This window comes from Alosa alosa, chromosome 17 (assembly GCF_017589495.1).
Source record: "Alosa alosa isolate M-15738 ecotype Scorff River chromosome 17, AALO_Geno_1.1, whole genome shotgun sequence".
Lineage (NCBI taxonomy): Eukaryota > Metazoa > Chordata > Actinopteri > Clupeiformes > Clupeidae > Alosa > Alosa alosa.
This window is the reverse complement of record NC_063205.1, coordinates 30,696,052-30,707,464: the sequence shown is the minus strand read 5'-3', so window position 1 is coordinate 30,707,464 and position 11,413 is coordinate 30,696,052. Positions and strand designations below refer to the sequence as shown.

Genomic DNA, 11,413 nt, shown 5'->3' with positions numbered 1-11,413 from the left:
CACACACTCCTCCTGCTCCATACAGTAGGGATGCAATAGGGCACTGCACAAACTCATACACACATGCCCATACGCACACACACTCAAACACACACACACTTATGGGACCTGTCCATAGTTAGCTGCTTTCTGGGAATATGGGGAAATATCTTTCTCCTTCTTTCTCTCTCTCTTTCCCAATCTCTCTCTATGTGTGTGTGTGTGTGTGTGTGAGCACGTGCCTCCATCCAACTTTTGAGTGGTGTTACAGAAATCTTCTGGTGCCCCCACAAATTAAACAATTTAAACAGTTTAAAAACTCAAAAGTGTTTTTTAATTTTACAGTCACAATCATGTCATTTCCAGTGTTTGAAATCCATACAAAATAAATATACATATTGTACAACAGCGTTCCAGTGTCTGGTTGTGAGGAGTCAGTGGTGGAGTGGACGAGGACGCCCCCTGCAGGCAGGAGGACCAAACAACCAGTACAGCATTACTGTAAGGGGGGTGGGGGGTGAAAGGGAGATATGGATGGAAAGAGAGAGAAAGACAACCTGTACAGCATTACTGTAGAGAGGAGGGAGGGGAGAGAGAGAGAAAGAACGAAAGGGAGATATGGATGGAGAGAGAAAGAGATTTGGACGGACTTGAGACATGGGGCGAGAGAGAGATAGAGAGAGAACGGGAGAGAGGGGGGATGTGGAGAGACAGACAGAATTGAGACTTGGAGAGAGATGGAGAGAAAGAGAGAAGACTATGGCAAGCAGTTGGAGTGTGTGGAGTGTGTTGTCAATTCAGAAAGAAAACCAGTCAGAAGTAGAAACCTGCGAACCAAAGAATGTAGAACAAGAGAGTAAGATATATCTATCCATCTGTATACGTATAACCCTTTTGTATTTCAGGAGAGAAAAGAAAAAGATACAGAGAGAGAGAACAGAGAAAAATCCAGAAGGTCAAAGGTCGTAAGGCTTCCCCCCCCGGTAAGACAAGCTGGAGTAAAGGCACTAAAATAGCTGATGAGCCCCCATCAAAATTACACCCCTTCATTGGAGAAATCAGACAAGCAGTGGTTTGTTACAAAACCCCACATCAGCATTGACATGTACAAATAGGATTGCAGACTCTTCAATCAGCTCGTGTCCAAAATAAACTCTTTTCCTCTTCTTATCTACATGGTACATACAGGCCGACGGGCACTCGGCAGGACATCAGGCACGAAGCCTCTTTAAGAGAACACTTTGTGAAGCTCTGGACAGTTCATAGGACATTCAATGTCTTTTTTTTTTTTTTTTTTTTTTTTTTTTGCTTTGACAATTAAGGCCTCTGTAAGTGTTTGTGTAGGTGTGTGTACATACATTTGTGTGACTGAGAAGTAGATTTATTGTCCTGTCTCAACCTCATTCACCGCACACATCCACATATTTAGAGTCAAATGGTTTCCTGTGTGCAAACAGAACAGGAAGAAATGCGGCATTATGGGGGATGTAGTTTTCCATCCTCTCCCATCAGTTTTTGGCACAGGGCTCCCCATCCTGTCTGGACTAAGTCTAGAACATTCCCTTTATCCAGCAGACGGCCGATGGCAGTAATACTGATCTCCAGAAGGAGAGATGCTCAGAGGTTAGAGGGTCAAGGTTGAAAGGTCGGAGGTCATCCTAGGTAATCCCAGATGTTTTTCTTTACCTCCAGAGCTCCATCTTTCCCCCTGTAACCCTCTTGCCCTCGCTGGGGCAGGGGGGCAGATAACCCTTCAGAGGGGCGCTGGATCCTTCACCATCCTGCTGGGTCAGATGGATGTTTCATTACTGCCACTGAGAGAGAGAGAGAGGGGGAGGTGCAGAACAGCAGAGGGAGGGAGGGGAGGAGAGAGAGGGATAGAGAGAGAGAGAGAGAGAGAGAGAGAGAGAGAGAGAGAGAGAGGGAGGAAGGGCAAAGGAACAGAGAGAGGATAGAGAGAACGGGGGAGAGGAGAGAAGAGAGAGAGATAAAGAGAACGAGGAGAGGAGGGGGGGAGAGAGAGTAGGGAAAGGAAAAGGGAGGGATAAAGGGAGAGGGATGGAGAGAGAGAGAGGGGTTAAGGAAGTGAGGGAGGGATAGAGAGAAGGGTTGAGGGGAGAGGGAGGGAGAGAGAGAGAGGGAGGGAGGGAGGGAGCCAGGGAGAGAGAGAGAGGGAGGGAGAGAGGGGTTGAGAGGAGAGAGGTTGAGGAAGAGAGAGAGGGAGGGAGGGAGCCAGGGAGGGAGAGAGGGAGAGAGGGGTTGAGGGGAAGACATGCAGGTTAGGAGAATTGTGCTCAGGCCAGGCAAACACAGTGTGACCACATGCAACATACACTAACAGAGGGGAGGGGAGGGGGGTGTGTGTGTGTGTGTGTGTGTGTGTGTGTATTTGTGTGTGTGTGTGTGTGTGTGTGTGTGAACTCACTCAGAGTCGGAGTGGTTGCCCCCATTGACCGTGGTGCGGAGGTTGATGGACACTCCGTTCTGCTGCGGCGTCTCTCGGGGTGGTGGGACGGGCCGCTGGGCAGGCTTGCCGAGCGCGTTGTTGCCCCCGGTGACGGAGACTACGGACGGCGAACGAGAGGAGATGGTGGGCGGGTTGTAGTCGGACAGCTTCTCCCTCAGACGGTTCTTCATGTTCTTATCCGAGAGCGGCGGGGGGTACGAGATCTTGTTCTTCAGGATCCCTGGAAGAAGCACAGGAGAACCCAGACAAAATGTTTACCTTTTCAAACAACAACAACAATGGCAACAACAACAACAACACATAAACAAGACTTTTTAAACTGGACTTTAGCCTCAACGGGACTGACCAGTTTAGAACTGATGTCCAGATTCAGCCACCCTCTCTCCCTCCCTCTCTCCCTCTCCTCTTCCCCTCCTCCCTCCCTCTCTCTCCCTCCCTCTCCTCCTTCCTCCCTCCCTCCCTCCCTCTCTCCCTCCCTCTCTCCCTCCCTCTCTCCCTATCCACCCCTCCCTCCTTTCTATTTTAGTTCAATACACTACATTGGCATGTCAAGTTGACAATTGACAGGTAGGTAGTGTTGCCATAGTAACGTCCCACCTCCTCACCTTTGCGTTGCTCTGGCTGGTTGTTGCTGTTGGACTGGGTGGGGGTGGGGGTGGGGGTGTTGGAGGTGGACGTTGGCGTAGGGCTGCTGATCTCCCTGGCTGCGTTCTCTTTGTCCGGTGGTGGTGGTGGTGATGGTGTCTCGGACGCATGTGTGTGGTTCAGCTTGTTCTCAGGGTGCAGCTCCACGTTGACCTTGGTCTCCACCCTCAGCCTCTCGCCCGCCCCGCACAGATCCTCACTGTCGCTGGCCGTGGTGCCGTCTGCAGGCCAGTAAGGTTTCACGTGATTGGTTACCGTCTCCACTGCAGATCACGGGAGCAAGAATACAGGCACAGTTAGTATGTAGGGCATGAAGCATACTAACTGACCTCCTAGCTATCTGGCAGCACCAGTGGGTGAGTATGCACTTCAGTGGGTGAGCAGGTATGTAGTGGGTGAGTATGCACTTCAGTGGGTGAGCAGGTATGTAGTGGGTGAGTATGCACTTCTGTGGGTGAGCAGGTATGTAGTGGGTGAGTATGTATGTATGGGCTTCAGGCTTGAAACGGAAGGGTTGCCGGTTCGATCCCCGACCAGTAGGAAAAATGTGGGTGGAGGAAGTGGTTGAGCACTGCTCTCCCCTGCCCACATCCACGGCTGAAGTGCCGTTGAGCAAGGCACCTAACCCCTCACTGCTCCCTGAGTGCCGCTGTAGCACTTGATCAAGGCACCTAACCCCTCACTGCTCCCCAGGTGCCGCTGTAGCACTTGATCAAGGCACCTAACCCCTCACTGCTCCCCAGGCGCCGCTGTTGCAGGCAGCTCACTGCGCCGGGATTAGTGTGTGCTTCACCTCACTGTGTGTTCACTGTGTGCTGAGTGTGTTTCACTAATTCAGATTCAGAGACCAAATTCCTTGTATACGCAGGTATACTTGGCCTATAAACCTGATTTACATTTACATGAGTATGTATGTAGTGGGTGAGTATGCACTTTAGTACTAAAGAGGATGTTTCTGGACCTTTTGGCCGAGTGTGGAGTATATGTATTATAAGCAAATTGAGTGTTGCGTGTGTGTGTGTGTGTGTGTGTGTGTGTGTGTGTGTGTGTGTGTGTGTGTGTGTGTGTGTGTGTGTGTGATATGTGTGTGTGTTCACCTTTTGGAGTGCTGTGCAGCGGTTGTCTCTCGTTGTTCCACTTGGGCTTGATGACATCGTCGTCGTCACTGTCTGAGGAGTGTGAGGACGCATAGGAGCTGCTGTGCTCATCTACTGAGAGCTCACTGTCTGAGTCAGAGTCTACACACACACACACACACACACACACACACACACACACACACACACACACACACACACAAAAGGAAATTAGACAACATTACAGAACACTGGCTATCTACTGACTCACTGTCCAAATCAGAGTCTGTACAGCACACAGAACCACACAAGAGAACATTACTGAGGAACATTAAAGAACACTCCAGACTATTGTAGACCATCTCCAACATGAGAGAACTTAATGCTGTCAATGTTCTAATTGTTATGCTGTTTTAATTGTGCTTAGGCAACACTGTACTTACTTACAGTCATGCTAATAAAGCAACCTTGAATTGAATTGAATTGAATTGAGAACATTACTGAGGAACATTAAAGAACACTCCAGACTATTGTGGACCATCTCCAACACGAGAACATTACTGAGGAACATTAAAGAACACTCCAGACTATTGTAGACCATCTCCAACACTTGTGTTTCTACGTACTGAGGGCTAACTGTCTAAATCAGCGTCTATAGAACACATTTTACAAGAGAGAACACTTTAGAACAATGGCAAAGAACATCAGCGGACCAACGTCAGTATCCAGCGATAACTGGCTGCCTTAGTCAACCCAACACGCAGAACAACATTGAGAATGTGTGCAGAACCAAACAGAACCGCATTGGCCCTCATCAGAGGCCCGTTGGAGAGCGCTACAGGGTGAGGGTGCTGTATCGTACCGTCTGCCTTGGTGCCGTTTCTGTGGAATAAGGGTCTGGGCCCTGTCCGGGTGGATGGTCAAGGCTTCCACTGGACGACACGCTAGGCTTCTGACCAGAGTCATCTCTGAAGGACAGAGAGATGGAAAGACAGAGAGGAGGAGAGAGGAGGACAGAGAGATGGAGGGAGGAGAGAGGAGGAGAGATAGAGGGACAGAGGAAGGAGAGATGATGAGGGGAAGAGATGGGAAAGGTAGACAAGGGGAGAGAGGGAGAGATGGATGTAGGAGGGGAGAGAGGACGAGAGATGGGGGGAGAGAGAGAGAGGAGGAGAGGAGAGATGGAGGTAGGAGGAGAGAGAGCAGAGAGGACAGAGGGAGAGGAGGGGGAGGAGAGAGGGAGAGATGGAGGGAGAGAGAGAGATTCAGGGTAATCCTCTTGTTAAACATCTCCTGCAGTTCAGTGTAGCTCTTCCCAAAACATGACCCACACCAACAGTGTCACTGCGGCCTTACCAAACCAGTTCTACTCCTGCAACCAGGAGCAGGCCGTGACAAGGGTGTACGGGTGTGTGTGTGTGTGTGCATATTCAGCACACAAAACACTTGGAGGACACAACCATGCCGATTAGCTACAAGTGTGTTTGTGTTTGTGTGTGTGTGTGTGTGTGTCTTTACATGTATACTATGCCATAATAAGCCATGCAACAGCTTGTAGCAAACCATGCAATAGTGAGAAGCAAGATAGAAAGAGAGACAGACAGAGAGAGAGAGAAGAGAGAAAGAGAGAGAGAAGACATATAGAGAAAATGTGACCATGATAGACGTATCGAAGTGAAGACACTGGACACAGTGAAAGATAGCATGTGAGTAGAGTGTGTGAGAAAGAGAGAGAGAGAGATTGTGTGAGTGTGCGAAAGAAACAAAGAAAGAGTGAGAGCATGAGTGTGTGAGAGAATGACAAAAAGATAGAAAGAAAGAGAGAGAGAGTGATTGTGTGAGTGTGTGTGAGAATGACAGAGAAAAAGAGAGAGTGTGAGTGTGTGAGTGAGCCATGCGTAGCCATGCGCAGCCGTGGTTACCTGAGGGTGTATGCTAGGTAGCTGCTCTTAGCTGACCTGCCCGTGGTCTCCATGGAGACAGTGGACTCCCCGATGGCCGAGCGGTAGATGGTTCCGTCCTCCGTGTACGTGTTGCAGTTCAGAGAGCGCTGGACACGAGAGCACCACAGAGAGCATTACTGGGAGATACACACGCGTGTGTGTGTGTGTGTGTGTGTGTGTGTGTGTGTGTAGTGTGTAGTGTGCGTGTATGTAGCGTGTGTGTGTGTGGATGTAGTGTGTGTGTGCGCGCATGTAGTGTGTGTGCGTGCATGTAGTGTGTGTATGCTTGTCCACTCACAGTGAGCAGTGAGGCGCGTGTGGTACTGGACTCCTCAAGTGGTGGTTTCTTCCCAGTGAAGACGCTCTTCAGGTTCTTCCTCACCTCCTTATTGAAGATGCAGTGGAAGAAGAAGATAGAAATGCCCTGCAAACACACACACACAGTTAGAGAACAACATACACCACACATGCACACACAAACACAGACACACGCACACACTAACACAGACACACACACGCACACGCACACGCACACATACACACTAATTCAAACAAACACCACAGAGAGACAACCACAGGCCAAAACAAGAGAGAAATAGTAAGAGTGTGTGTGTATGTGTCTGTGTATGTGTGTGTGTGCATGCGTGCGTGTGTGTGAAGCTGAAAATGGCAAACATGATGTCACTGTTGGCAGCCGTGTGTGTGAGAGAGAGAGAGAGAGAGAGAGTGTAAAGCTCACCTGTAGACAACTGAAGATTGCGAACAAGTAGTGGAAGGTCATGATGTCACTGTTGACGGCCATCAGACCCAGCAGCCAGGTGGCGCTAATGAGCAACAGCAGCAGGAAGGCCATACGCAGCGCCGCACTACACAGAGAGAGAAAAATAACATTAACACACTCTTAAACACACACATACACACACACACACAGGCCATAACCCAGGGAGAACACACACACACACACAAGGCTGGAATTTTCTCTTCACCAGTAATTAGCTCAGAATAAAGGATAAAGGCTGGTTCACATGGCCCATGAAACACAGACACACACACACACACACACACACAGACACACACACACACACACACACACACAGACACACACACTCACATGGCTCCAGACTTCTCAAAGGAGCGTTGCCTGCGTCCACATGAGGCTTTGGCAGCCAGCAGGAAGATCACTATGTTGACCTGCAGCAGAGAAGAGAGGAGAGAGGGGGATAGAGAAGAGAGGAGGAGAGAGAGAGGAGAGGAGAGAGGGGGATAGAGAAGAGAGGAGGAGAGAGAGAGGAGGAGAGAGGGGGATAGAGAAGAGAGGAGGAGAGAGAGAGGAGGAGAAGAGAGGAGAGAGGGGGATAGAGAAGAGAGGAGTATAGACGGTGGAGGGAGAGTGGAAAGAAGAAATGTGAGGAAAGCAGAGGATAAGAAGAGGGGATAGAGAAACAGAAGAAAAGGAGAGAAAGGCAAAAAGAAAAAAAGAGAAGAAAGTGGATGATGACAGAGGAGAGAAAAGAGGAAGTAAAGAGGAAAGAGAGAATAAAAGAGAGAGAGAGGCCAGAGAAAAGACATGTGAGTGGTTAAGTGAATTATTTCAGGCTCCCAACATACACACACACACACACAAGCACACGCACACAAACACACACACTAAATTGACTCTAAAACAGGACATCCAACGTCTGTATAAAACTCCTGAACACACACACACGCACATGTACACACACTGAAACTCTTACAGTCTGTTTTATATTCATGATGACCCACCACTGCAGCAACCCAGTAACATTAAGGTGTGTGTGTGTGTGTGTGTGTGTGTGTGTGTGTGTGTGTGTCTCACCAGCACGACCACAGAGATGGGTCCAGCGAAGCTCCAGATGAGTGTATCATGGACGGACAACCAGCAGAAGTCTGGGTTTCCATAGCCCTGAGGATCCAGACCCACCGCCAGACCTGGAGGAAGAGAACACACACACACACACACACACACACACACACACACACACACAATTAAGTTTCACTATCTGTATTACTATCGGTATGACAGTACAATACATGCAGTATTTGTTTATCATTTCTATTATTTAAGAATTATTAACAAACAACAAATAGGTCAACATAAGAGATAAACACAATACGTAAACACAACAGGTAAACACAACAGGTAAACACAACAACACAATAGGTAAACACAATAACACAATAGGTAAACACAACAGGTAAACACAACAGGTAAACACAACAACACAATAGGTAAACACAATAACACAATAGGTAAACACAACAGGTAATCACAACAGGTAAACACAACAGCGTTCATCCCTGATGGATCCATGTGTCAGTTAACTGCTGTGTGTGAAATGGCATCTCTCCAGGGCTGTGTGAGTGTCCTGTCTGATGGAAACTCAACAAGCTCCAGCTGTATCTGAGTTGTGTGTGTGTGTGTGTGTGTGTGTGTGTGTGTGTGTGTGTGTGTGTGTGTCAGTCAGAGGAGCAGCGGTGGTAGAGTGATGCCAGCCGTCTCACCCGAGTGCCAGCCTTACCCTGCCTTTGAGCTGCTGCCAGTGGGCAAACTGACACCTGACAACACACCCACACACACACACACACACTTCAGTTACACTGCAGGCAGAGACACTTGCAGGAGGAGATACAGAATACACTCTTCTCAGAGAAGAGATACCAACACACACGCACACGCACACGCACACGCACACGCACACACACACGCACACACACGCACACACACACACACGCGCACACACACACTCTGCAGTTACGCTACGGGCAGAGACGCTTCCAGGAGGAGATACAGAATACACTCTTCACAGAGAAAAGATACCGAGATACCAACACACACACACACACACACACACACACACACACACACACACACAAACACTCTCATCTCTCCCTCGTTCCCACAGGGATCACACACCCAAGAGAGAAAGAGAGGAGGGGGAGAGAGAGAGAAAGAGAGAGAGAGAGAGGGAGAGAGAGTGTGTGTGTGTGTGTGTGTCTGTGCGCCACTGCGCGGCAAGGCAGGTGTGTGTGTGCGTGCGCGCTGGGTGTGCGGAGTGTGTCTCACCTGTGATGATGGCCGGTATGCCCCAGCCGATGGCGTAGTAGAACCTCATGTGTCCGTGGTTGATGTTGCGCACCTCGGTGAGCATGCGGTAGATGTGCAGACCCTCCACAAACATCCAGCCAAACGTGCACATGTAGAAATAGTGCAGCAGGATGGCTATCACCGTACACACAAACTACAGGAGAGAGAGAGAGAGGGAGAGAGAGAGAAAGAGAGAGAGAAAGAGAGGGAGAGAGGGAGAGAGAAAGAGAGGGAGAGAGAGAGAGAGAGAGAGAGAGAGAGAAAATAGGGATATCCATTCATATCCATAGAGAGGGAGATCAGTTAATAACATGACATTCCCTGACATTGCGCTAATTCGGGTTGGTAAATAACTCGGTATAAACAAACTCATGGAGTGAATTAAAAAATTATGCCGAATATTCGTCCATGCAGTTGGGCCAGCTTGTGGTTTATATGGTCACTCTCAATCCAACTGTTCTCAATTGTAGAACTATTTTTGGTAGCCTACCGTAATTAGGAGTATTTTATTTATTGATTGAAGCTCTATGTTAACAGGCTTGTGGCAATGCACAAGGTGCTATAGGTGCCAAAATCTATGTTTGGTACTGCCAAATTGTTTTGTTTTGTTATGGTTCATGTGTGTAATATATTACACCTCGCGGAGGGGAAAAAATTGTGGCAGAGAATCGCGGATATCAATTCTGCAAAACTAAAAAAAATTCATATTTTTCCCCTGAATCAAAGCCGGGCTGGACTGTAACGCTTTTTGGTCTATGTACAGTAGCTCAGGAACAGCTCTACACATTCTCCGTACAAATCCACATGGTTCTATTGTACACCTATGCAGCCCAGACTGAGCTTTTTATGCCAAGAGGAGAATAAAGGAGGATTGGTGTTTGCAGGTCAGGAGGTGAAAGGTCACGGAGCTGCTGTTCTTTCCCCCTTGCCCTTTGGGGCAGGCTCCCACACGCCATCACAGCTGGAATGGAGGGAGTGTGTGTGTGTGTGTGTGTGTGTGTGTGTGTGTGTAATGGAATGTCCCAACAGCCAGGAAGGGACATAAATCTCAACCTCCTCAACACAGATGTGTGTGTGTGTGTGTGTGTGTGTGTGTGTAAATAAGTTTGTGTGTGTGTGTGTGTGTAAAATGTAAGTTTGTGTTTGTGGTGTTTGTGTGTGTGTGTGTGTGTGTGTGTGTGTGTGTGTGTGTGTGTGTGTGTGTGTGTGTGAGACTGACAGGAAACATTCCTAGGCTCTGAGACACAATGCTATTAATTACAGCTTCCTGAGAGAGGAACCTATCATTCCTGAGCAGCCACTGAAACGGGCTGGCAGGTTACTGGACACTATCACACACACACACCACACACGCACACACACACACACACACTCTGCAGTTCGCTACAGACGAGGCAGCTTCCGGGAGGAGATACAGAATGCACTCTTCACAGAGAAAGATGCGAGATACCAACACACACACACACACACACACACACACACACACACACACAGGCACTCTCATCTCTCCCTCGTTCCACGGGGATCCACACACCAAGAGAGAAAGAGAGGGGGAGGGGGAGAGAAGAAAGAGAGAGGGAGAGGGAGTGTGTGTGTGTATATTCTGTCTTGTGCCGGTCGCGTCGCGTGCGTGTGTGTGTCTTGGCAGTGCGTGCGTGTGTGTGTGAGTGTGTCTCACCTGTGATGATGGCCGGTATGCCCCAGCCGATGGCGTAGTAGAACCTCATGTGTCCGTGGTTGATGTTGCGCACCTCGGTGAGCATCATTGGGTATGCAGACCCTCCACAAACATCCAATAGCGTGCACATGCTTGAAATAGTGCAGCAGGATGTGAAACCATCACGATACACAAACTGGGAGAGAGAGAGGGAGAGAAAGAGAGAGGGAGAGGGAAAGAGAGGGAGAGGGTAGAGAGAGAGAGAGAGAGAGAGAAAGAGGGAGATCAGTTAATAATATCCATAGAGACAGAGAGGGAGATCAGTTAATAACATGACATTCCACCGACGTTATGCCACTTCGGTTGGTAACAACTCGGTATAAACAAACTCATGGAGTGAATTAAAAAATTATGCCGAATATTCAGCCCATGCGAGTTGGGGCCCAGCTTGTGTTTTATATGGTCACTCTCTCAATCAACTGTTCTCAATTGTAGAACTATTTTTGGTAGCCTACTGTAATTAGAGTATTTTATTTATTG

The 11,413-nt window shown here is 48.6% G+C and overlaps 1 protein-coding gene across 1 annotated transcript in view; it reads right to left on the bottom strand.

Moving 5' to 3' along the window:
• Positions 1–1,252: 1,252 nt before the first annotated feature.
• The window catches only part of celsr1a (cadherin EGF LAG seven-pass G-type receptor 1a), a 118,064-nt gene continuing 107,903 nt past the window's right edge, over positions 1,253–11,413 (bottom strand). Inside the window, 12 exon segments of the mRNA XM_048268252.1 lie at positions 1,253–1,760; positions 2,405–2,666; positions 3,052–3,354; positions 4,189–4,329; positions 5,030–5,066; positions 5,069–5,135; positions 6,090–6,217; positions 6,409–6,534; positions 6,850–6,976; positions 7,222–7,301; positions 7,948–8,060; positions 9,196–9,370. Of these exon segments, the coding sequence (XP_048124209.1) occupies positions 1,733–1,760; positions 2,405–2,666; positions 3,052–3,354; positions 4,189–4,329; positions 5,030–5,066; positions 5,069–5,135; positions 6,090–6,217; positions 6,409–6,534; positions 6,850–6,976; positions 7,222–7,301; positions 7,948–8,060; positions 9,196–9,370 (1,587 nt within the window). The 3' untranslated portion in view covers positions 1,253–1,732.